The following is a 27037-nucleotide window of genomic DNA, read 5'->3' as shown; positions in this document are numbered from 1 at the left end:
GTAGCCCCCTCTTTTTCAAGGGACCAAAAGTAATTGGACAATTGACTCTAAAGCTGTTTCATGGACAGGTGTGGGCTATTCCTTCGTTATTTCATCATCAATTAAGCAGGTAAAAGGTCTGGAATTGATTCCAGGTGTGGCATTCACATTTGGAAGCTGTTGCTGTGAACCCATAACATGTGGTCAAAGGAGTTCTCAATGCAAGTGGCACAGGGCATCCTTAGACTGCAAAAATAAAATCCATCAGAGAGATAGCAGGAACATTAGGAGTGGCTAAAACAACAGTTCGGTACATTCCGAGAAAAAAAAAAACGCACTGGTGAGCTCTGCAACACAAAAAGGACTGGACGTCCACAGAAGACAACAGTGGTGGATGATAGAAGGATCCTTTCCATGGTAAAGAAAACCCCTTCACAACATCCAGCCAAGTGAAGAACACTCTCCAGGAGGTAGGCATGTCATTATCCAAGTCTATCATAAAGAGAAGACTTCACGAGAGCAAATACAGAGGGTTAACCACAAGGTGCAAACCATTCATAAACCTCAAAAATAGAAAGGCCAGATTAGACTTTGCCAAACAATATCTAAAAAAAGCCACCCCAGTTCTGGAACAGCATTCTTTGGACAGATGAAACCAAGATCAACCTGTACCAGAATGATGGGAAGAAAAAAGTATGGAGGCTTGGAACGGCTCATGATCCGAAGCAAACCACATCATCTTTAAAGCACGGTGGAGGCAGTGTGATGGCATGGGCATGCATGGCTTACAATGGCACTGGATCACTAGTGTTTATTGATGATGTGACAGAAGCAGCCAGATGAATTCTGAAGTGTATAGGGATATATTGTCTGCTCAAATTCAGCGAAGTTGATTGGAAGGCGCTTCACTTTACAGATGGACAATGACCCAAAACGTTCTGCGAATGCTACCCAGGAGTTAAAGGCAAAGAAGTGGAATATTCTGCAATGGCCGAGTCAATCACCTGATCTCAAACCGATCGAGCATGCATTTCACTTGCTGAAGACAAAATTTAAGGCAGAAAGACCCACGACCAAACAACAACTGAAGACAGCTGCAGTAAAGGCCTGGCAAAGCATCACAAAGTAGGAAACCCAGCATTTGGTGATGCCCATGCGTTCCAGACTTCAAGCTGTCATTGCCTGCAAAGGATTCTCGACAAATTATTAAAAATGAACATTTTATTTATGATTGTGTTAATTTGTCAAATTACATTTAAGCCCCTGAAATAAGGGGACTGTGTATGAAAATGGTTGCAATTCCTAAATGTTTCAAACAATATTTTTGTTCAACCCTTTGAATTAAAGCTGAAAGTCTGCACTTCTATTGCATCTCGGTTGTTTCATTTCAAATCCATTGTGGTGGCGTACAGAGCCAAAATTATAAAAATTATGTCAGTGTCCAATTATTTCCAGACCTAAATGTATACTTATTTGTAACTTTTCTTTTTATAGATTGTGAAAGTCCTCAGACATCCCGATTTGCATGGATTCCACACACTCACGCAGCAGCTGATACACATCTTGCAGCAGAGGCAGCTGGTTAAAACGATACCCTTTTGAGTACCAGTTCTCCCTATTCCAGGGAATTCTACCCATTGAAATGTACACTAGCAAGTTTTTGGTGATTATACTTCTGGTTTAAAAACTTCCAAATATATTTAATGCATTGTAAAACATTAAAGAGACAACATGGTTAATGTGATTGTTACAGCCACAAAACATTGCTAAATGTGACTTCAATTAACTACATGCATACCCCGCATTAACATATGCAATGGGACCGGAGCATGTATGTAAAGCGAAAATGTACTTAAAGTGAAGAACTACCTTTTTTCCACTTTACAATGCATGTACTGTACTGCAATCACCATGTATGTGCATAACTGATGTAAATAACGCATTTGTAACAGGCTCTATAGTCTCCCCGCTTGCGCACAGCTTCGGTACAGGTAGCGAGCCGGTATTGCTGTTCAGGACGTGCTGACAGACGCATGCATGAGCTGCCGTTTGCCTATTGGGCGATATGTCCTTACTCGCGAGTGTACTTAAAGTGAGTGTCCTTAAACCGGGGTATGCCTGTATATAACAAATAGGTCAGTATATCATAACATCACAGGCACTCATAAGAAAACTATGACAAATCGTGATTAATATATTTTACATAAGTAGAAAAATTGCATACAAGTTTAAAAAAAAAAAAACTATTAGACAACACAAATAAAGTGATAGAAATGTTTCTACTTATGTCAAACATATTGATTAGAAAACAAATTGTGATCAGATATGAGTGCCGATGATTTTATATGATATACTGTAGTTATATTGAGTGTTAACAGTGATTCTCGTTGTTACCTACACCTAGTCGGTATTTGATATTTCCCCTTTTGTCTCTGGTAGCGCTGGCCGTCAATTTTTAAACTAAAACAAATATGTATCAGAAGATGGAAAAACACTGACCTACCTGTCTGTCTTTCTCCTCCCTCATCATCCTCACCGCCCCTCCCAGAGACCAAGACTGGTGACCTATAGCAATTTCATATGCGTTTTAAAAAATATACTTTCAAATCCACAGGATTTGCCACGTGAGCACTTTACTGCAGGTTGTTGCCCTTTTTAAATACAAATTAAAATGAAATGAAGTGGAGCTGGGACAAAAAGCTATATAGACAGAAGGTTAGTAATTTGCCACAAAGGACATCACCTGGAGCTCACTTCCAAGATAGGACCTTTAGTTGCATGGGATTATTGGATTACAGTTCTCCCGTCACATGGTAAAACCACCATTATACCTCCCGGTGTGCTGGAAAACCGTTCTGGCAGATCTGATCTCCCTCAGATCTTCCTTAATGGAGCACACATCAGATTGCCCTGTAAGGCTCTTCCACTGGAGGCCAGTGGGTGGCTTGCAGGGCCCTTAGCTGTATTAGCAACTACATTGACTGTCTTGCCCACGCAAATTTCAAAGTAGAACATTTTTCACACTGAAATGCACATGGGAGTTCAACATTTGTAAAGCATTTATAACGTCTGTACAATAAATTACTTTAAGTATATTCATTTGCAAGTCTTTAAATGTATACACAATTATATTACAATATTCTTGCGGACCTTCTGCTCCAAACCTTTTTCTGATCGGGACAATTTATAAAAATGTGTTGAAGAGCCCTGCCTCCATGTTTAAATTACCATATAGACATCTGAAAAGATTGTTTTTTATTTTATGCACAAGTCAAACAAAAAAAAACAATAAATACAAGGTTTATTTGACGGCAATCAGCCATAGCACAGGGACTTCTTACATGGAGGCACGTGAACAGTGCTGTGATCGCTCTGTCCACAGTGGAGGGGGGGAGGAAAGGAAGAGTACATAAAAATGGGTCATATTTATGAATAAGGACAATTCCATAAGACAGTCTGTGCTGGAAGATAGCTCACAGCTCATTGAGGTTTGTGAGTCATCTTAATACATATGGCCCAATATCTGGTCATACTAATAAGCAGGAAAGAGAGACCTACACATTTCAAGTGTAGCATGCAGTTTCAGATGGAAAAAAATAAAAATTATTCAGACTATTATTATCAACACAACGCTAAAATAGAATCTTGGACTTTAACTGCAGACCAACAGTGGTCCCAAGTATTTGATAGTGGTACACACAAAACCACTCAGTATTTGGATCGGAGGACTTCGCCTTTGCAAATCACTGCCAGCAGATCGGTGCTAGTATGGTCTGTAAGAGGGTGCTTTGTATATCCATGTCTAATATAAACAATCTCTCCCGGTGTCAGGCGTCAGCAATGGACTATGGTTAACCACTCGGATACTGAAAAACCACATTACACATGTATAAAAACACATGGCTCACACGGAAATGCTCAGCAGAAACGTCGCCCCCACAGTGATCATAACCCAAACCTTTTAAGAATCCCTGCAAGCTTTCCTGCTAATTTGCATGTCCATATAAATGTATCTTTTCCATTTTGATACTTTTGGCAACAGTAGTAAAACTGCTTTACATTAGTTGCACCCACTCTTCCAAAATGTTACATATGTAAATACATAGTTTGAGTGCTTCCATCACAATATTTTCATATAAAAAGGCAGACTGATTACAAATATTAGGAAGCAAAATAAAAATGTAACTCCCCTCTGAGTGCTCAATCTTAAAAATACATCATAGGCCAGGGGTGAACAAACTGGGGAGCGCAGCACTGACAGAGGCCCGGAGCTCTTCCCCACAACATTTATATAAAATGCCGGGGGAGCACATAAGGCCTCTGCCATTCTCTTACCTTCCCTCCGGCAACATCTCCATGACAACGCGGAGTCAAATGGCAACGCGACATCACAGGACGCTGTCAATGCCGGAGAAAAAAAAAGGTAAGGGGGGGGGGGTGAGGGAGAAGAGGAGCAGGCAGGGGGCGCAAACAAAAAAAGCTTTGCGCATCCCAGATATAGACCAAGCTCCCCTGCTACCCCAGGAATTCCTTCACAAATCTTAGATATCCTGCAGCTGTGTGGGATTCAGCAACACCTTTTCTCCTGGTTTGAACGCTGGCATACCAAAATAAGGACAACTAGCGCAGCGGAAGGCATCTCCCAAATAACACTGCGGGGAAAAAAGAAAGAAGGGTTAGAGAAAAACATACAGAGAATCAAGGTCTCAACCAGCAAAGTCCTTATCTCTCCCTTACACATTACACCCCCCCCCCCCTCTTATCTCGCACACATTCCTTCCTGGGTGTGATACTCACATTACCACACGCTGATGGGGTTGCTTTTGGCGGAGCGCTATTTGCCTTTTCGTCCACCAGCTCCTCTGCCAACCCGCAAGTGCTGTATGGGAGACAGACACTGGATTACACCCAGTAGCATTAACCAAGCACACTCCCAATGACACAGTAACCGCATTAAATTGTTCCCTTATTGCTGGTACTCTTGCTCTCAATATGTCCTGTAGATTTCAATGCACGATTCCTTGAGCTGTAATAGTTTTGCACCTGATGTCATACTAGATCCCGTACTCAGAAACTGCTGTGCCCTTTCTATTTGATCCTTTGCACTTTAAGGGGCCTATTCACTAAACCTAAATAAAATCAGTGCACTTGTGAGTGACATTGCATTGTTTCAACGTACTCTAAAAATGTTTGTGTCAAAACGGTATTCACCAAGAAAAAAACAATTTTTTTAAAAGTTCAGTCAAAAAAATGCAACATCATTATACTTGTTTTTTTCTCCCCCCTAAGTGTTATCGCACTGAAACAGTTTGTTTAAAATGCAGACTGGAAGAGCTACACAGAGATGCTGCGTCTCCATGCACGGCTCTTACAGGCGATCGTGCAGTTTAAATATTCATTTTAATAATAGTGCACATGAGCAGTGTGTCTCCTGCCCTGAACTACATTGATTTCAGCCTCGGGGACCCCTGCTTCCCGAAATACAGGCCCCATTATGTGGTGCTGGTATCCCCACCCTGGGGGTTTAAATACTGCAGGAGATACAGGCCCCGGTATCTCTGGAAGTAGGGGGTCACGGAGGCTGAAATTAAAGCGGTTCAGCTCCGGAGATCCCATGCTCCAATAATGTTATTAAAATAAAAGACACACGATCGCCTGTTAGAGGCATGCAGGGAGAGGGAGACTGAATCAAACAGTTGCAGCCTGGTAAGATTCACACAGCGTGTGTCCCATTCACACGTAGGGACCCCCACTGTGTTAATCCCGATGGCCATTAAGTAACTTTACTGAGACTACAAGCACAGATGGGGGAAAAAAAAAAAAGCTTGACCGCAGCAGATTATGTGAGGCAAGTGCGACCGACCATAATGCTGTATCGCAAAGAGAGCTCGTAAGATAGAAAGCCAGATCGAGAGCGAAAAAAAGAGCTAGGGCGCGCACGATCTCGAAAGCACGCACAAGAACTTGTGACGGTGCTCATCTCAAATCAGGAGGTGGTGCAAGATCGAGAGAGTAACAGCGAGAGAGAGGAAGCGCGCGACACATCGAGAGAGCAACATCGAGCGAGCGCGCGCCACATCGAGAGCAACATCGATCAAGATCGATCGTGAGCAAGATCGAGAGAGATTTACTGCCTTGTTTTGCCTTGTGACTGATCCGTTAGAAGGTGTTAAAAAACCTGGTCTACCATGACAATCAGGAGATCTATTTATGCCCTGTAATAATCTTGTACCCACTATAAAACGTAAGCACAAGGGTGCCGACAATTCAAGGGTGGGAATCCCGCATCCACAGCGTTGCTATTACAGCAGTGGTTCCCAACTCCAGCCCTCAAGAACACCCAGCAGAAAAGGTTTAAAGGATATCACCGGTTCAGTACAGGTGGCCCAATCAGTGTGTCATTTTGACTAAACCACCTGTGCTAGGGCAGTGATGTCCTTAAAACCCGACCTGTCGGGGGTGCTTGAGTACTGGAGCAAGAAACCACGATCACAGGTCTCAGCAGCTCACCAGTTCTTGCAAGCTTTGCGTTTCTTCTCGCCTCCTTCCCCACAGCCACTCGCACGCAGGGAGGATGGGAGAGGCTTCTTCAGGTCCTCCTGATCTAGCAACTCATCAGAGTCCAAAAGATCCTGAAAAGGGAAGTGACAGGACAAGTGAAAAGTGTAAAACACAGACACAAATGCAGGGCAAGAAAGCATTAGGAAGCAGCCGAGCAGATTCTCGCTCTTTAAAAAAACAAAAAAAACACAACTAGATTATAACGGGCTTCTTTAGAAAGATTACATCACACTTGTATCTTGTAAAAAAGGAATACGCAATTCTTCTTATTGGGGCCTGGATTCAAGCACACTTCTGTTTATCTGCAGGACTAAAACAATCAAATTGCAAACTAAAACCAAGCAGCCATTTTTTATAACTGGAGGTTTTTCAATCTTTATCCAATGTATTTTATGCAATAAGACCGTTAATAAAATAATGTTTACCAATGAAATATTAAAAGTTTACAAAAATGTCCATTGGCTGCATTTATCCTATGTAACATCCCACAGCCCTTCGTTCCCTCTCGTCTCAGGTAGGAGGAGGGCACATTTGCATGTGAAAAAACTTTAAACAGTTATGTAAACGGCTTGAAATCATATATCTGATCATCAAATGCATATGCAAGTAAAACTTACTTTGAAAAACACCAAAACAAAAATACAATTGGTGTCCCTTAAAATAGAAAAATTATTATTTTATTACTAATTACAATTATTCTGAAGTATTACAATTGTAAAGTAAAAACCAGATAATATAAGCCTGGGAAACACAGGTTATGAAGGATACCAATAACTTTACATAATGAAGAGGTTTCACCAGAGCCATAAAGCTGAAAACCTTAGTGGCGAGAAAAGCATGTGAATATATATATATATATATATATATATATATATATATATATATATATATATATATATATATATATATATATATATATATATTATCTGGCTTAAAGTATTAGGGACTCATATCATTGTCTGAGAAGTGTCAAGAAAGGAAACTTTATAGATAAAAGGTCACCTCTCCTTTAGAATGTGTTTTCATAGTAAATGGAACATGGGGCCTCTACTGTACTTTTTAACTTGTTTAATAATGACCGTGAGGTTGGCAGAGAGAGCAAAGTCTCCGTCTTTTCTGATAACTAAATTAAGTACGGTAGTAGAATCAGAGAATGCGATTTCTCTACAGAAGGATAAATTGGTAGGGTCAGCAGGTAAACGGCAGGTGTTTAATAGCTACAAAAAAGGTTGGATATAATATGAAATCAAGCATTAACCATAGTAATTATAGTAAGGACCCCATTTGTGAAATGGATCCATGTCCTTACAACAACAACAAAAAAAACTACAATCCTCTATTTTTTTATTAGGATTAATAGTGCCTTTAGGGACCCAGTAGCAATTTTGAAAAAGCCTCATTACAAAAAAAGAGTCTCTATACATATTTACTTTAGATACACACTACCACTTCTTGTGGTTTCAATGAGGAATTGTTATTCAGGGTTTTTTTTTTTAATAAATATTTTGTAACTGATTTTTTTTCTATTTTTGTTTTCCTTCTCCTTTGCCAGGTTTTGTATGTTACCAGACAAGATTTAAGACAAAGTCTTCCTGGTGAAACGTGCACTTTTAGACACGAAGGATACCCGTGCCGCTCTGCCGACACCACTCGGAATAGTCTCTCCAATTCACCTCTGCGACTGACCATCATAGGGACTCTGATCCATCCAACTGCTAATTTATGTATAACACTGTGTCGAGATCTTGGTCTGAGTAATTAATACTCTTCTTTTAGGGACCTGGGTCACCTGCATCTCCTTCACGTTCGGTACTTGAGGAAAGCAATCATCTGTCTTATACTTTGTATAAAATTGCAAGTCAGTCAGTGGTGGCACAGGATATGTAGGATCGAGGTAAACTTCACTTCTTGGTCTCTTTTAATGCTTGGTTATATGTATATTTGTCTTTTGCATTGTTCAGTTGCACTATATACTGTATTTGCATATATTTATTTAGTTTTTGTTATTCTTTTGGAGTACCTCTGGAAGAAGGGGGCCTGGGATTGCCTCGAAGCGAGGAGAGAGTTCAATTCTAGGACTCCCATTGGTGACCACTGCCATGGGAACCAGGCAAATAGAAAATGTTTACTTAACTTTCAGTCATTTTATTTTCCTGGAGTGTCCATCCATGGCAGTGTTCACCAACTCACACCCAAGAATTATTATGTCCAAGATGATATTAATTTTTCTAGTTATATATTTCAGCTTTTGTACCAAGACTACCTTGGGGAGGAAATTAGGGGCACTTCATTTGTATGGTCCTCCAAGATGTAAATGTTTTATGTCCCAGTTCAGTTCTGGGGTGGCACTTAACCATTGGTGAGCACTGCCATGGATGCACTCTCCAGGAAAAGAAAATGACGGTAAATGAAGCAACAAGCTTCTATTTTATGGTCTTCCGTTTATTCCTCTGGGATTTGTAATATAGAAAGGAGGTGACTGCACAGGAGAAGCGGATGCTGCGATGAGAATAGAAAAGTAGCTGAAGATACAAGGGAGCAAATGTACAAAAGGAGAGCACATTTTGGCACTGACCACATCCTCATCATTTATGTCGTTGGCCGACAGGGTCCAGAGTTTCACAGCTGCTGGATCGACTGAAGGTTTTGTAGAGGAAACAGAAATAAACATTAACCCAATTATAATCAAACTCCCGAAAGGTTAAACAATGATGCAGCTAAATGTACTTAAACCAATTGTCCAGTACATTATAGAGAATTGTGTGCAAAGCTTTTAGTATATAAATTATCTTTTGATTGTCTTTAATCTGCTTTAGAATGATGCAATGAATGAGGTGTACAATACACAGACACGAAAACATGAATAAATGTATGAATTACGGTTGGGTGATATCAACACTGCCCTGCAATAACGATATATATCGCGATATCTATCAGTTTGGAAGAAAAGAAAAACGTGCCAAGACACATTTGAGAAGTGTTTTCATTCCCACAGCATACAGAAAGGCAGGAGCCTTTCCAGGACTTGTTTAACTGCTGGTACATTTGACTGAAAAGTGGAGAAAAACCATTTATTGAAACTAGAAAAAGCTTATAAGCAATTTGCAGTCAATGCACAAAACTAGCGATATTTATTTTATCAGTCATTCCTAACCAATGGTGACACTCATAGCTCTGTTTTATGATCAGATGTCAGGATAATACAACTATGCACAGATAGAAATGTATCTTATGGTAAACTCTTGAGAGCAGGTACTCTGTTATTTGAATGCATACTTTTGTGCCTCATGTTTGAATTCCCTTCTAGTCTACTCTCTATTCTAACGCATTTTCAGTCAAATAAATGCTAGAGAATTATAAACAGTATTTTTATGACGGAGCAGGGTCTGAATTAAACAGGGGTAACTTTTTTTTATCCCTAGAGATCAGTTCTCTGCATTCCAGCAGCACTGGGACAGACTGTGTAACTTGCGCACAATACAAAAACAACCAAAGGATGGGGGAAGAGAGTGGAGGGAAAAAAAGAAATAGAATTAGTCAAACCGTACAGATATTTCCCAGCAATAATGACAGAGAACTTCCCTTTGAACACCATTAAAATCCAGCAGATTAAAAAATAAATAAATAAAAAAACCACAGTCCCAAAATGTACAATGTGGAAATTAAATGTTTAGGTAAAGGATATTCATCTTCACACCCACGAGGGCTCCGTTGGAGTTATTGGGCTGATAATCATCACGTAAGCCCCTACTCTCTGTTCCCCAAGATCTTTTGGACTAAGCGAGTGCCTTGGTTCACTGAGGCTTGCCCTCTGGTAGTGTTGTGTGCTGTGGGAATAATTGGATATTGTGATCCGGTCTTAATTTTATGTATGTTGTACATGTATTAGTGTACATATAAATTGTGTTAGTATATACTGTCTCTGTGTTTTCTCTCATGACCCCCTTTTTGTTTTAACTTCAGCTTTGGTTTAACCTGCTAAACATACACTAATGTACAGCAGTGCCACAGGGTGAGGGTGAGAGAAGGAACTAAGGAGGGGGCGAGAGGAAGAGGAGAAGGGCGAGAGGAATCAGGAGGAGGGGGTGGGGGGAGGAGAGGAAGGAGGAGTAGGGGGGTTGAGGAAGGAGGAGGAGGGGGTTGAGGAAGGAGGGGAAGGAGGAAGGAAGGGAGTGCATGCTCAGCGGCGAGTAGCATTTTTTTTAGAATTTGTCCAGCCCTGTGAATATGTCATGTTGCGGCTATAAATTTCTTGATACATGGACCCAACTTAAAAAGTTCTTAATATAATATTTATGTCAAGGTCCATTGTCGGAAGTAACTGAAAGTTCGGTGTACACATGGATTATTGGGGGTCTTGACAAATGTTCTATTAATTGCAAAATGTTTTTGTTAATACAATTTAAACATGTGCCATATCCAATTTTCCATTTTAAAATATAAACTTTCTAGTATTTTCCATTTTCCTTTTCAACACCCGACCTTACACCTGCTGTACAAACCAACCTTTCTGAATGTCTCTCTGCTATATCATCCTGGATGGTCCTCCGCCGACTTAAACTGAACATGGCAAAAACAGAGCTCCTCATACTTCCTCCCAAACCTGGCCCTACTACCTCCTTCCACATTACTGTTGGAACTACAATCATTCACCTAGTAGCCTAAGCACGCTGCCTAGGGGTCACACTCTACGCCTCTCTCATATTCGCCCCTCACATTCAAAACATATCTAAAACCAGTCGCTTTTTCCTCCGCAATATCACAAAGATATGCCCTTTCCTCTGTTGCTCGACTGCTAAAACTCTGACTCAGGCCCTCATTCTCTCCAGTCTTGATTACTGTAACCTCCTGCTGTCCGACCTTCCTGCCTCCCCTACAATCTATCCTAAACGCTGCTGCCAGAATCACTCTACTCTATCCTAGATCTGTCTCAGAATCTCCCCTCATGAAATCCCTCTCCTGGCTTCCGATCAAATCCCGCCTCTCACACTCCATTCTTCTCCTCACTTTTAAAGCTTTACACTCTTCTGCCCCTCCTTACATCTCAGCCCTAATTTCTCGTTATGCACCATCCAGACTCTTGCGTTCTTCTCAAGGATGTCTTCTTTCTACCCCCTTTGTATCTAAAGCCCTCTCCCGCCTTAAACCTTTTTCACGGACTGCCCCACACCTCTGGAATGCCCTTCCCCTCAGTACCCTGACTAGCACCCTCTCTATCCACCTTAAGACACACTTACTGAGCAGCTCCTTCTCACATGATGCAAGAATTCCAGAGATATCTACCTGTCATTTATACTTTTTCATTGGTGAAATACAAAATTACTGCCATTTCCTCCTGTTGAAAATTGTTTTGTCGTATAAAAAAAGTCACAGTTGTAATGGGGACTTTCAAAAGAAATTAAAAAAAAAAAAAAATCGTAACAGGTACATAGACCAATATTTACAAAGAGGAGCAATGCCACAAGACACAACATGGCAGAACAGCATATACCAACGCTAGTATAAGAACAAGCTGGAAGGCATGTACTAGAATACGTTGTATGGCATAGCACCACCTAATTAATATTCCCCGATCTGCACGGTCTCAGTTTAAGGCATAACCCCTTATATTGTGACCAGCACATCACAACAAGGTTTGCTGAATAAATATATTTCAGGTGTTAAACCATCAACGAGCATAGCTCCCAAATCAAAAGCTCAGTCCCCAAAAAGAATCTATTGTTTCCGGTGTGTCTCAATTTTAACTTTTGCAATCAAATGTAACAATCTTTCATTAAAGAGACACCTGTCACCCGTTCTCTGCAGAACATCGCACTGCCAAATGTAGAAATACCTGGGGCCTGGCGTTTGGGGAGGGATAGCTGCCGTGAAGATCCTACTTCGTAGTTGGGCTTCCTTCCGGTGACCCTGAGAGTGATGAGGTCATTGCCGTTGTAACCTAGGCGCTGCCCGACTCCCTGTACCTGCTGTGGGCTAAGCGGTTTCTTCAGTAGCTGGCGAGGGTAAATGGAGAGGAAGGCGTTACAGGGGTGGGGGAATTGGATTGATTTACATACATCTTTAATTTCTTGCCCTGGTTTTATTTTCGTGTAGCTGCTGTCGTGGAGGCAGCAGGAGTAAGAGAAAGAGACGCGAGATAAGAGACTTTTAACCTGCTGGTTTGGACACTGAACTTTAATGCATTCTCCTCTTGCTATTTACAGGACTCTGTCATTTTGAGCTTAAACTCTGTATAGTGATTGTGGGTGCTGCTCTGCTGGTTGGGGAGACAAGGGACCAGGGAAGTACCTTGTGGTCCTTTAGACCCAAGGGAACGGGCTTGAGGAAGGGGTTATTCCCCGAAACGTTGCCTCTCTGATTACCCTCCCCCTATTGGTTTTATTATTCCCCCACTATCCTTGTTTATTGGTCACTCCCAATCCCAGTGTTCCCCGTCCCTTACCACCCTTTCTGTAGGGTTGTTGTCTATCCACTAGTGCCACATCACTCCAGGTTTAGCTTTATGATCTGTGCTTACATTAAATAATTCACTTTGACATTTACCATGTTTGATCTGTTATTCTCTAGTCAGCGAGTGCTGGAAATTTAGTTTATAATTTAGTTTCACACAGCGTAGGTGCTTCAAAGAGAAACGCTCTAGAGGACATCTGTATCCCATGTTTGTGCCTTTAGCTTAATAAACTTTTCTCGGAGATCACGTCCAGCCTTTGCATTTTTTGCTGTGCACCGGTTTGTTGCGCATCGGATTTCCCTCTGATCTTGCCATTCAGGAATCTTTCTACGGACTGTGGACCATGAGTCTAATGAATATGTCAAACGTTATTGCTCGATTCTTATGCCAGCTGAATATTTGTGCGTGTGATGGGACCCGTGGGGTTGATGATGTGAAGGTAGCACTGTTTGATCCGTTTCTGCCCACCATCTTCCCTTTACCCGTGGTCCATTCACATGACATATTTCCAAACTAACGGCCATTATTGCTTATCCGCATGGATTTATATGGATTCCTGCTAAAACATCATTTCCACACACAGCCGCTGTTGATTACAGCGACAAATCATTGCCATATGGTTTTTCTGATGCACCAGACATAGGACTGGCTTCCTGCCTACCAAGTCAAACATATTATAAACAGGGACCAGAGACCCTGGTAGAGATTAATTTTACATCTGTTTGCATAATATCACAGGTGGTGGGAGCGTATAGATTATTGCAATGGAGTAAGGGGTTACTATTAACTCATTGAAAGCACTGTGCAGGGTGAAAAGGAGAGTTGGCTAGAGTAGCCACGTTGCATATCTAAGTCACATGCCCACTTGTATGCTGTTAGTGACAGATGGAATATGGGGACGGATTGAGGGGAGATGTTAATTTGAGGGAGCTTTGCAAAAGGTTAAAAGTGGGGCAGCTTGTGAACGGTGTATTAACCCTTGTCCCGTATGCAGGACACGTGCTCACAGGTGTGCAGTACGTGACAGAATGCATGAAATAATATATTTTTTATAAAAATAAATTCCACTCGCTAACTTTTTTTTTTTTTTTTTTAAAAAGCACTGTTTGATTTAAGAAGAATATATACACCTTAGTTTCTCCTGCAATTGCTAGTCCTGCTCTGTTTAACCATGATTTCCAAATCTTTGACAGTTTCCATTCCTAAAATAAAGAGTCTAAAATCTGGGACCCGGGGATAAGTTGGGTTAAAATGGAATTTCTGGATCATAAAGACACCACTCATGCCAAACAGAAGTATTACTGACCCAGTCTTTACGTTTTAACATGGTGAACAAGACTGCATTATACCACCATATATACAAACGGGAAAAGTGATTTTCATTTGAAAAACCATCTGCACTGGGCAATAATCGCGTTAAGTTTAAACTGGACAGGAAATTGGCTCCCTGACATCATTCTGTGACATGAACTATGGAATCCCAACACCAAGAAGCTCATATATCCAAATCTTCAGACACTTCAAATGTTGAAGCTCATTTATGAACTAAGCTTTTAAAAACTAAATTCTGCCGCAATTGTGCTTTCAAAGGTATATTATAGAACAGCGGCATAACTACATTTTTTGGGCCCATCGCAAACATTTTGAAAGGGCCCCCTAAACAAAAAACGAAATACATTTAGTTTCCACCGGGCTCCCCAGGTGAGAGGCCTTGCGAGCACCCCCCCTCATCCGACCCACATTTACACACACCTCCCTGCTCCACTCACACATGTAAGGGATAAGGCTGAGCTTATAGTCAGCGCGATTGTGCCAGCGCACGCGACAAGCACAAATTGCATAATACCCATGAGGCCGCCCCTAGTGCGTGCTTTGAAGAGTAAAAAAAGTGGTCTTTTCAAGCGCGATGATGTCCGCGTCACGTGAGTGGCTCAGCCAATGAGAGTGAACCAGCTTCGTGACACGTCCGCCATGCCACCATCACCTCCAGCTCAGTTCACACAATCGCTGGGGCTGCAGGCGTGCGCGAGTATGCGGTCCGTCGCACGCACAGGTAGTTTAATCTTAGCCTAAGGCTGCTCAGATGGTGTGTGCTCAGCCATGCAGGGGTGGGCAAACAGGCAGGAGGAGTTACCCGTGTTCAGTGAAGGCCCAGCACTGGTTGGCTGTCAAATGGTGAATTTATTTAAAGATTGGCTTGCTGACATTCAAAGCGCTACATGACCAAGGTCGCAGCTACCTCAAAGAGCATCTAGTCCCCCACAATGCAATGAGTTCACTTCCGTCTGCAGGTGAAGGACTCCCAAGAGTTCCCAGAATCTGCTCCTACTCTTTGGAACAGTCTGTCTCGTACAGTTTGACAGGCCTAGTCTCTGGAAATCTATAAAAAACCAGGCTCAAGACCTACCTGCTTACCCAGGCATTTAATTAATGAACCACAACCTGTCCAGCATTTAATAGCTACAGCACCATCCCATCCTGTATTGTTTCTTTCCTTGTGTTTGGTCTCTTTTATAACATTAAAATGTTTTTTTTCCCCCTCCCTTTTTGTAAAAGAAGTGGTTTAAGTCCCATTGGGAAAAAAGCTCTATATAAAATAAAGTTATTATTACGTGCAGTGCATATATACCTGTGTCACTTCGGTTAGCCCGGATAGTGTGAGAGCAGAGGAGAGACGTGCTGGGGTCCGGAGCTGAGCACCGTTATCTAAAAGATAAACAACTTGTTAGAAGGACTTTAAATTGCAGTTGGAGAGAGGATGATTTCAAGCCTAAATATTAATCACGCTATATTCTCTATATACACACATTCAGCATGTAAGTAGCTAAAATAAACAATTTTGTATCAAGTTAGAAATGATATTGGAAAATGATTTGCAGACTGTAGAGATAAGCTGAAGACAGGCAGGTGTAGAAATGTGTTGTGTGATTTTCGAAACTTGGTATGTTTAAGGTCTGTGGAGTTGAATAGTATATTTATTTATAACATTTACCGGTATATATAGCGCCCTTATACAGAGTGCTGTACTTTAGTTAGTAAAACTTGTTTGGTTGGTGGGCAGGGGACGGAACATTATGGACCGGGCTACGGGTTGGGAGCTTTTAAGAGCTTGCTTGGTCGGTGGAGAGGGGTTGGGGGCAAGGTCATGGGTCTGGCAGCGGGGCCAGTGGTGTCAATTGGATCTATGAGGTGGGTGACTTAGAATGGTTTTGGAGAGTGTTTAGGAAGGGGAGATCATGGGTGTTGGTGAGGGAGGGGATTGGAAAGGAGATTAATGGGGGGGGGGGGATCATGAATGTGATGGAAAAGAGGAGTTTTTAGTTGCCTTCTGAAGATATAGTTAGGGAAGGGGCAGACTGGATGTGGTGGGGGAGCGAGTAAGGCAAATGATCGGAATCGAGAGTCTGCGAGTGCGGGTTGTCAGGTATCGATGAGGACGGGAAGGGGTGTAGCAAGAGAGGAGTGTTGAAAGGTAAGGAGGAGCAAGACCATGGAGAGATTTGTAGACTAGGGTGAGAAATTTGAAGAGGGGACTTTGTTGGATGGGTAGCCATTGGAGTTGGCAGAGGAGAGGGGTGGGCAGAGCGGGGGAGATTGAGTGTACAAGCTGCAGCGTTTTGAATTTGTTGGAGGGGTATGGAGGAGTAAAGGGGGAGACGGAGGAGAAGGGAATTACAGTAGCCGAGATGGGTGAAGGAGTGAATGAGAAGTTTGGCCAAGAAGAGAGAGAAATGAGTGGACACGTTTTTCTTATGTTGTATAGGTGGTAGTGATGGAGGGGATATGATGGGCAGAGGAGGGAAGGATCAAACGTGACTCCAAGGTTGTGAGCAGGAGGGGAGGGAGGGAAGGAAATGGTGGGGATTGGGGAGGATGAAGCAGGAAAGTAGAGAATTTTAGCCTTGACTGGGTTAATTTGTAGGAAGTGGGAGGACATCCAGATGGGAAAGGCAGTAAGGCAAGCAGAGATACAGGTGGAAAGTTCAGGTGAGAATAGTGGGAAAGAAAAATAGATTTGGATGTCTGCAAAAAAAAAATTGGATGTTAAATCAATGGGAGTAGAAGAGATCAAAGAGGGGGGCTGAGTAGAGGGAAAGGAGGAGAGGACCAAGGACAGAGCCTTGAGGCATGTCCACTTAGAGGCTGGTGGGCGGAGAGGATGAAATGTTGAAGGTGACAGAGTAAGGCCTAGGACATGGTGCAGGGAGCGGCGCTGGGCAGTGCTGAGGCTCATCTGCTGAAGCAGGAGCTTTTTCTTGTCCCTGCATGAGCGTCAGTGAGCGCGCTTGTGTGCCGAGTGAGAGGCTTTCGGGAGGCGGGGCTAGCGCGCCACATCACGGCGCCGCCGTCACGGACTGCCATTGGCTTCTGACAGTCAAGTGACCGGCCCTGCGCTTCCCTCAGCGGGAAAACTTAAATTGGCTTGTCGGCTGAAGTTCCGCACGCCTCCGCACGTCTGCGGAAGCGCCGTCTAAAGCCACACTGATAGGGATAATGTTTCCCCTCAGCGCGCCTCAGCACAGTCTTTTTGACCATGTCCGAGGCCTAAGAGTGGTGGGAGAGATAGGATGACAGCGATGAGTGGGCTGTGTCAGTGATGCCAAGGTTGTTGAGCGGAAAGATGAGTGGAGGTGATTGACGGTGTCAAAGGCTGAAGAGAGGTCGAGGAGGACGAGTATGGAGGAGAGTTGAGTGGCGAGCTTGGGAGAGAAAGTTGTGGATGGTGAGGAGTGCAATTTCAGTAGAGTGTGAGGGACGGAAGCCAGACTGGACAATGGGAAGGAGGGAATGGGTGTGGCCGAAGGTGGAGAGTTGGTTGTGAACTATGTGTTCAAGGAGTTTGAAGAGGTATGGAAGGAGTGAGATAGGGCGAAAGTTTGAGAGGAGGGCAGGGTCGGGAGATTTTTTGAGGAGAGGGATGATTAACGATTATTTTGGTTCACTTATCCACTATATTTTATTTTCCACCTCACACTTTTACTCTGTGGGAGCGCCAACCCTCTTACCTCTTCGTATTATTCAGATCGATATTAATTGCATATCTTTGGTGGTGACAGCCTATAGATGATTGCAATTGAGTAAGTGGTTAATATTAACCAATTTAAAGTACCTTGCGGATGAGAAAGGCGAGTTGGCTAGAGTAGCCGTGTGTACTGTATTAACCATGGTTGCATAGCCAAGTCACGTGCTAACATGTGTGCTGTTCGTGACAGATGGCATATGGGGACAGGTTGAGGGGAGATATTGTTCATTTTAGGAACCTTTGCGACAGGCGAAAAGTGGGCCAGCGAGCGCGAGAGGGAGCGCGAGCGCGAGAGGGAGCGCGAGAGGGAGCGCGAGCGTGTGACACACACACAACGTTTGCAGAAGCTTCTCCAACTCCCCCCCCCCCTTCCCATATCTCACAAGGAAAGTTGCTGCAGCCGTCGGATCACCCTCTCCTACCCGCGTAGCTCACAATCCAAGTTCTCCCTCTCCCATCACATATGCCTACCTCAGGCAGCAGGAGCTCTATAGCAGCAGGCACAGGAAGTGCCCAGACTGCTAGAGCGCGCTCCTAGGACGGAGGTGGAGGGAGCAGGGGAGCCAGGGGCCGCAGCGAGTGCGGGCGGCCAGGCGGAACCCCTGGGACTGCTCCACGGTTCACTGGTTTAGATGGATAATTGTATTTATATTTAGGCATTTCTTGACATGTTGAACACAAAGTTATCACCTTACATGAATACAACCAAATCTTTTTATAACTAACGTGTAGCCAAACTTTTAGCCTCTGTATCCATGGGAGGAAGGTGCAAACCGTGCACTGCTTGTGGGATGTAGAGAAGAGAACACGACGGTGGCTGGATCACATCTGAATAAAAATAGCTTCTTTATTCAGGATCTTGATAAAAAAAAAAACAATGTTCACGTGGCGCTGAGAGAGGTATTCTGACACGTATCGGGCTCCCTGCCCTTTGTCAAAGGGAGACTCTAATGTTTTATTTTCCTTGGTGTCTACAAATTTGACTTCGCCCCTATTAGTATTGTCTTCTTATTTATGCCCAGTGGTTGACATATCACCAAAAAATCTACTCGCCACACAAAAAAATCTACTCGCCACCTAGTACCAAACGTGTGCTGCTTGGGCCAATATTTACTCGCCCGGGGGTTAAATCCACTCGCCCGGGGCGAGCAAATGTATAGGTTTGTCGAACAATTATGCCCATCTGATCATTGGACCAAACAGGAAAGGAGAGGCAGCAAACGGACTGGTCATACTCAAACCAAGGCCCGGGCCATAGAGGGGTGAGGAGAGCAGATGCGCGCTAACACGGAGGCTCGCCTGCTTAAGTCAGCGTGATTCCACGGACTTGCAGGCGAGCCAGCGGGCGATCGGAGCCGGGTCAGTGACGTCGCTGGGCCAATCGCTCGCGACATACTGACGTCAATGTCACGGCGCCGTGACGTTGACGACAGCGCGCTGAAAAACAGCTTGGCGCTGGGCTGAAAATTCCAAAGCCTCCGCACGCCTGCGGAAGCTCGCGTGAGCCCCCTCTCAAGGCATCCTCATTGAGGATGCAGGGGCTCAGCGCGGAGCGTCCGCACAACCTCAGCGCTGCTTTTCCTTCTATGGACGCAGCCTAAAGCTCAAGGAAGTCAAATCCTCACATATTTCAGCTGCTTTCAACATAAGTAGTTTTACATTATTTTTTAAATATGTTGAGACTTGGCAGTTTGAGGCATACATCAATATTAACCATTTCCATGCCAAAGGAACCGGTCTGGTGGAAACGACATGTATTATGAAAAATACCAGGTTAAGATTTGTCTCACCAGCTCCGGCGGCCACAGGCTCCTGTATGATCAGTACCCCTCCCGGCCTTAGGATGCGAGCAACCTCAGTCAACACTTCGGTGCTGTGCAGGCACACACTGCCTGGGACCAGGCCAAGCAGAACCACATCAAAGCTGGATCTGGCATGAGCCGCTGAAAAGAAACCAGAACACGGAGAATCACCCGGTGCCAGGTGGTGTGAGGGAAGACAGAATACATGGCGCACACAGATGAGGCAAGATAGCACAACAGACATCACACAACGTCCTGAAATCTAAGGCTGGGTCCGTGGTCAAAAAGACAGCGCTGACCCAGCACACTAACCCCCTGCATCAGACACGAGTGCGGCTTTAGCTGGCGCTTCCGTAGGCGTGCGGAATTGCAGGAGACAGCTCCATTTAAAATTTGCACGCTGAGGGGAGTGGAGGGACGGTCACGTGACGGCAAACAGCCAATGGCACCCCGTCACCGTGACGGGGCGTGCTAGCCCCGCCTCAATTCCCACCCGCCTCTCAAGCGCGCTCGCTACCTCGCCTGCCAGGACACCTAAAAAGCTCCTGCTTAGGCAGGCCTGAGCAGCAGCGCGGCTGGAGGCACCATGTCCGATGCCTGAGGCAAGACAGAAAATATCACAGCATCATGGAAGCTTAGGCCGCGGGCATGGTGCCTCGGGCTGCGCTGAGCCGGGCTCCTGCTCTGCCTCGCCTGCTCAAGCTGGAGCATATTTGCCTCCTGGCAGGCGAGGCAGTGAGCGCGCTTTGGGGGCGGGGCGAAGGCGGAGCAGGAGGCGGAGCTAGCCCCTCGTTTCCCTTGGATGGTTGCGGTCACGTGACCGCTCCTCCGCTCCGAAATTTTAAAACCTGGCTGCCTCCTTCAATTTGCTGAGCATCCGCACGCATGCGGAAGGGGATACTAAAGCCGCGCTGATAACAGATGAAGGGGGTAAGTTCATCTGCTCAGCGCGGCTCAGCGGGGTCTGTGCTACCATGCCCGCGGCCTGAGGCAAGATTGCACGCCACATGAGAGGGAGTTATGTTTCAAGGCAGAAGTGGTGCAATTCTGGGTTTCCAGTTTCAAAGAAAAACAAGTTTGCATTGCTTCCTTTTGGATGGTTTCATTAAAAAAACATGGTGCAGGTTGTCTGCCCCAGAAGTGCACTTTTGCCTTGATACACACATCTCATGACACTATGGTGCGTCTGAAAGAGATCAGGCCAGTACACACAAACTGATCTGAGGCAAAACAGTGCACAAACATCAGTGTCATTAAATGGAGGATGGTATCGCATGTCAGCGTCATGACAGGTCACAGCACTGTATGATGTAAACTGTATGTGTAGTGCTTTCCTGCATAAAATCTGCTGCTCTTTGGTCAAGGATTTCCTCTTCCCCTTCGCACCAGATGACTCACACAGCAGCAGACGCTCTATGTTCTCAACAGAGACTTTCCCCTGCGGTGACACGGCCTCCTGCATCTGCGACACCAACAGCTCCAGAGCTTCTGTGGAGGAGCTGCCATCCCACGTCACCGCTACCCACTGGCCCGTCAACAGAATAACTCCCAGCCCCTCCATTCTGCAGCAGGGGAGGACAGGCACACCGATTAGTAAAGGGTTTATTATAGCAAATGAAGAAGGAATAAACAATTGCTGTAGAAGGATAATGGAACATATAAACACTCACGATCTGTTATATACTGTAAAGCTTAAAGGGGCAGTACCTCCCAGGAGGGCAGTAGCATATTTAATAGGTTAAGTGGAGTTTACAGACATGGTTCAGATAATAATTATGAAGCCGTAGTTAGTCAAACAAATATGAAAACATATGTAGCTGGCATGTTTGTATATAGACCTGGAAAAGAGAAACATTCATTTTTAACAAGATACAAATAAGTATAACAGTTATTTTGAGTGATAATTCTGATAAGTGGTTTCCAAAATATATTTTGACCTAGGAAAGGTTTGTTTTAGAGACCTATGAGCACTGTACACTAGAATTCCATTTATAAAGAACTATAGTGCTGGCTCCTTAAAAGTTATCAAACCCTACATTGTCCAAAAATCGAGGGACCCGTCGCAGCAGACGCTTTCGCCACTAAAGTACATTTACTCAACGGATTTTAGCAGTTACGGTAAGGGTTTTTAGGGCAAGGGCTTACGTTAATATTAGGATTATTTAGGGTAAGTTTACCTTATCTGCGAAACGGCCAGATGTCCCAGCGACTTTGTCGCGGGCGTTTAGCTGCAACAAATTGTCCTAGACCGGTTTCAGAAGGCCAACACAGGGCTGGGTCTGACCCAGAAGACTCTGGATCAGATAACAGTGGGAAGGGTAGATGCTTAAAAAAATGCCATTGTTGTCCTGTGTCAGCAATTGGGTTAATATCATTCCAAGTCTAAGGCTGAGGCCCCACTACACACGCCTGCACGCCCGCTTTGTGACCTGGCGGCGCGTGCAAAGCGCTGTACCGCGATGCGCAGGCGGTGTTCTGAGGTGCGGGGGGTGGCGTGGCCAAAACAGGCTGTGTGGGCACGGCCATAATGAGGGGGCGGGGCCACGACGCCAGCCAAACTATACAAAAAACATGCCGCCCCCCCCCCTCCCCACACGGAGCTCAGCAGACTTCTCTTCCCTCCCTCGCCTCTCTGATTGGCTTCCTGCGACACTACTTGATGCGTCGCCGCTCGGGATCACAAACTGGTTGTAGCGCCTGCCGGCTGACGCGTCACAGTGCGCCTGGGAGCAAGGAGGGACTGGGGACAGGCAGGGAGCAGGTAAGGGGCTGGTGAGAGGCGCAGGAATTTGTCAGAATGTGCCTAGGTAGTTGGGGTCCGGAGTTGTGAATTGCCCTAAAAAAGTACTCGGGAATCATGCCTGATTTTTGGATACATGTAGGCGGCACATTGTCCCGGCAATATCTCCCCTTGAAAAACGCTTGCGCGACTCACAACTAGGGTACCCTGCTTCAGCATAGCCCAGAATGGTAAATGTTGCACAGGGATGAAGTGTCCCTATAACTGAGGGGATCCCTAGGTTAACGGGGGTACCCCAATTAATACCCAGGTAACACAGAACCTATATTGGGTTTGTGGGTGCTCCAACCGTAGATAAGGTTGTGAGGGAACTCAGAGAGTGACCCGGCTAAGTCCAATAGTGTGTGGGGGGAATAAAGGCAGACAGAAAAAAAATACACCTTTCTATTCCCCATAACCAGGGACTTACGGATGTATTAAAGTATATTTTATTAATACATTGTTGTGTACTAATTACACTAATGTACAGTATGGTAGTGGTACTTTCAAAACCAATGCCCACACAGACTGTCAGGGCTACCAAGTTGGTGCCAGTAAGTCTGCTGGACATCGGAGTTCAAAGTAACCAGAGGATGCAGGATGTGTGAAAGCTATTTGGGTAGCAGGGAAGGGCTCAAGTACCCAGGTGCGGAGGACAATGGCAGTCATCTAGGTTGTTGATAAAGTTCCCACGTGATGATTGACTGCTGAGTTTCATGAATGGAGCTCAGAAATACTATAAGAAGCTGTGAGCCAATGAGATTGTAGATCCCCTGTAGTAAGAGCACGAGCAGGCTTTTCAAAGTTGCTTCCGTGCGAATAGCAAAGCAACCGGCTTCGATTTCAAGCCTGAAAAGTCCCAACTTTGCGCCCAAATTCTCAGAACCGAATGTAGCGGTTGCGGCTGGGATTTGATGCCGATTTTAGTTCCAGGAGTTTGGTACTAACCCCCAGTCCAGAAAAGTCCAAGTCCTCAGAAGAGAAGGGAGCGGTGGGCGTGTGGATCTTCACACAAACGTGGGAACCAGGAGATTCCAGGCTAAGTCCCAGTCACTGGGAAATTCTTATTTATTGTTCCCTGCACTTTGGAAAGTCTAGTTTTCGACCACAGACCCCCAACCGAGTGTCTTTTGTCTGTATTTTGTGTTCCATTGTGTGAATGCCAAATAAACTACAATTATTTCATGACCTTGTTTTGCTCAATGAATGATCCTGGTAAAAAGATGCAAACTGCCTGGTCTCCCGTGACAAACCCAAGATATTATTGCATTTTTTAAAGCCAAATGGTAACCACATTAACCCCTAAAACACAAGATTGACCAATATACTTAATATTCCCCACCACTTCCAATACACTGCCATAAACTCTCCTCTACAGATCCTGGTTTTGTTTTGATGGTCCTACGTGCGCTCTCTCTGGCAACTACAATGTATCAGAGAATGCTGGTCGCCATTTTCGTTTTCCCACCCCTATTAATACATATAAAAAGTTATAAGAACATGTAATCAACAGGGTTACATATAACCAGGTCATAAATATACAACAGGGGAACATATAACCAGGTCATAAATATACAACAGGGGAACATATAACCAGGTCATAAATATACAACAGGGGAACATATAACCAGGTCATAAATATACAACAGGGGAACATATAACCAGGTCATAAATATACAACAGGGGAACATATAACCAGGTCATAAATATACAACAGGGTTACAACAGTCTAACGCATTTCATGATATAGCGATCATTTTATACTAGAACATTACAATACAATTCTGACCCATATGAAACAGTTTATAAATATAACACAAACGTACAGATAGAAAATGATATACACACGGTTAACATAAGAAATATCTAGATAGATTAAAAAAAAAATGAAACACAAAAATAATACAATGATTATTTATATATATATATATATATATATACACATACACATTATATAGTCATCTTATAATTAGAATGCGAATACATACCGACACCCCTGACTCTGCTTTTCCTGGTGCGCAAGAGTCTCAGCGCCGGAAGTCACTCTGCCCTTAAGTCACCCTCATGAATATTCAGAAATAGGAGGGAGGTACGGGTGTAATAACGAAGGGGGCGGGGTCTGTGCACAGAGGGGCGGAGTCTATGCACAAAGGGGCGGGTTTTGTGCACAGAGGGGCGGGTTTTGTGTACAGAGGGGCGGGGTCTGTGCACAGAGTGGCGAGTTATGTGCACAGAGGTGCGCGGTCTGTGCACAGAGGGGCGGGGTCTGTGCACAGAGGGGCGGGTTTTGGCAAGGAGGGGCGGGTTTTGGCAAGGAGGGGCGGGTTTTGTGCACAGAGGGGCGGGGTCTGTGACAGACTGGCGAGTTATGTGCACAGAGGGGCGGGGTCTCTGCACAGAGGGGGCGGGGTTATACGATACAGTGCTATTTGTGTCATGAAATTTATCACTCCGTGAGATCACGCTCCTCCGCCGCTACGATGTCTCGCGCTCTCCCCCAATGCCATGCGTGCGCGACGGCTTCCCCCTCTCCTTCTGCCAGCTTCAAACATGGCGGCTGCGTTGACGCTTTGCTTGCCCCTCCTCCCCCCCCCCGCCCAGATGTTGCCAGCTTCCAAGATGGCGGCTCCGATAGCAACGGTGCTGAGAGTGGTGGGATTGCGGCGGGTGCTTCTGCTGCGGTGGAAGCGGCGGCCCGGTGAGGAGAAGGAGGAGGAGGGATTGAAGGGAGTATAGATATGACCCGGGGATAGGAAAAGGGCAGCGGTACCAGGAAGGTGAAGTGAAGGGCAGCAGCGAGGAAGTAACGCGAGAGCGGCTACGGGGTTAACCTCTTCAGAAAAAAATACAGAACTGCGCTAAACAATATATACCAATCAGAATATGGGATGCAATATATCACCGTCTAAACAGAACTGGACTAACTCTCCCTGCAGCTGGCCCAGACTCTCACCCAGACTGGAGAGAAAGTATTACGCCCATAATACAAATTATCTTTAACTGTGCATGCTATGTCTTGTATATAATGTATACCCTGCCCATTATGTAACTGTATTTGTAACCATGTATTATTTGTCTTAACTCTGTGCCCAGGACATACTTGAAAACGAGAGGTAACGCTCAATGTATTACTTCCTGCTAAAATATTTTATAAATAAATAAGTCACAGTAGATAGAAAAAACGACCTAAAGCGCACAGGAGAGAAAGAACCAGAACATTGTGTAGTCTGTAAACACTTAAAAGTACGCTCCTGCTATAAAGAAATGCACTTACAAGATGTCAGTTGAAGAAGGGCAAAAAGCAAGATCATTTGCTTTTTGCCCTTGTTCAACAGACATCTTGTAAGTGCATTTCTTTATAGCAGGAGCGTACTTTTAAGTGTTTACAGACTACACAATGTTCTGGTTCTTTCTCTCCTGTGCGCTATAGGTCGTTTTAACCTCTTCAGTGCTCGACAGGCTGGTAACGCATTGCTTTGCACATAAGTGGTTAATACAGTCACCCTACAGAGGTGTCAATCAGTGAGAAATTTTATTTTTCCACAGAAAATGGTTGATTTAAAAAAAAAAATCTGTGAAAAAACATAAGTCTTAACCCTGGTGCTGTAAATCGGTGAGAGATCTGATCACAGCCCTGCAGGAGTAGCGTTGGGCTGGGGCCATGGTACCGGAGACCGTGCGGACGCACACTGAGCGAACAGACGGGTCTTGTGAGCGGTTTACCCAATGAGGCGAACCAACTCAGTGACGTCACTGGCACACTCCTAGACACGCCCACGGACGGCGCGCGTACTATGGCCAAAAAACGCACTCGCTTCAAGCGGGTCACATCCGTGCACAGGCGAAGGCGCCCTGGCCTTACCTTCCAGTACCACACATTCCCCTGTACACAAGGACGAAATCTGTAGTGAAAGAAACACTTTAAAAACAAATGTTATGATTTTGTTGGTAGAAATCATATTGTGTGTATGTTATATTCTGTTAGTAGCATAGTATGTATTCTGCAGCAAAACTATGTCTCTATTTATTTATTTTTTAAGAAGTTAGGGCCATATTACCTAAGCGGTGGTTGCCCCTTCAATTGGCTGTTGGGTGTCTTATTAAGTATCAGGCATTTTTTTTTTATCACTGCTTAGTACCGGCATGGCGCACAAACCACTAAAATGGTAAATGTAATTGCAGTCATGTTATATGTCACTTGAAAAAATGTGTATTGAGCGCGCTGTCCCTCCAAATAATTCCCCCCTCGGCTGTCCGGTCCGGTTCCACCCTGCAGCTCCTAATCTCTCTTTCCCCCCCACTCTCTCTCCCCCCCACTCTCTCTCCCCCCCACTCTCTCTCCCCCCCCCACTCTCTCTCCCCCCCCACTCTCTCTCCCCCCCTCTCTCTCTCCCCCCCTCTCTCTCTCCCCCCCACTCTCTCTCCCCCCCTCTCTCTCTCCC

At 44.6% G+C, this 27037-nt stretch overlaps 2 protein-coding genes across 4 annotated transcripts in view; one reads left to right on the top strand and one right to left on the bottom strand.

Annotated features, from left to right (window-relative positions):
• Positions 1-3219: 3219 nt before the first annotated feature.
• CIAPIN1 (cytokine induced apoptosis inhibitor 1) lies at positions 3220-24727 on the bottom strand. 2 transcript variants are annotated; one of them, XM_075577058.1, is made up of 10 exons: positions 24584-24655; positions 23938-24065; positions 21215-21378; positions 19805-19957; positions 15621-15697; positions 12374-12533; positions 9116-9177; positions 6490-6611; positions 4777-4858; positions 3220-4631 (listed from the first exon to the last, which is right to left on the bottom strand). In XM_075577058.1, exons 3-10 carry the CDS (start codon positions 21375-21377, stop codon positions 4521-4523), a joined length of 930 nt encoding a protein of 309 aa, XP_075433173.1. In that variant the 5' UTR covers position 21378; positions 23938-24065; positions 24584-24655; the 3' UTR covers positions 3220-4520. The 2 variants fall into 2 exon arrangements, with proteins under 2 accessions (XP_075433173.1, XP_075433172.1); XM_075577057.1 differs by lacking the exon at positions 23938-24065 and having other exon boundaries at positions 24584-24727.
• A 415-nt stretch (positions 24728-25142) lies between these two features.
• COQ9 (coenzyme Q9) overlaps positions 25143-27037 on the top strand; it is a 56944-nt gene continuing 55049 nt past the window's right edge. For both annotated transcript variants that reach the window (XM_075577056.1, XM_075577055.1), the window contains exon 1: positions 25143-25293. In XM_075577056.1, coding sequence (XP_075433171.1) covers positions 25146-25293 — 148 coding nt within the window. In that variant the 5' untranslated portion in view covers positions 25143-25145. The remainder of the gene's footprint in view (positions 25294-27037) is intronic.

Source organism: Ascaphus truei, chromosome 19 (assembly GCF_040206685.1).
Source record: "Ascaphus truei isolate aAscTru1 chromosome 19, aAscTru1.hap1, whole genome shotgun sequence".
Classification (NCBI taxonomy): Eukaryota; Metazoa; Chordata; class Amphibia; order Anura; family Ascaphidae; genus Ascaphus; species Ascaphus truei.
Note: the sequence above shows the minus strand (reverse complement) of the source record. Positions and strands in the feature narration are given on the sequence as shown.

What these genes read in the sequence shown, in the direction of transcription:
- CIAPIN1 (XM_075577057.1), bottom strand. Translation starts at nt 21,377, where the DNA reads ATGGAGGGGCTGGGAGTTATTCTGTTGACGGGCCAGTGGGTAGCGGTG. An exon ending in CATAGAGCGTCTGCTGCTGT is followed by an intron (nt 19,958 to 21,214) that starts GTGAGTCATCTG and finishes GTTTCTTTTCAG; the next exon opens with CGGCTCATGCCAGATCCAGC. An exon ending in GGCTAACCGAAGTGACACAG is followed by an intron (nt 12,534 to 15,620) that starts GTATATATGCAC and finishes TACCCTCGCCAG; the next exon opens with CTACTGAAGAAACCGCTTAG.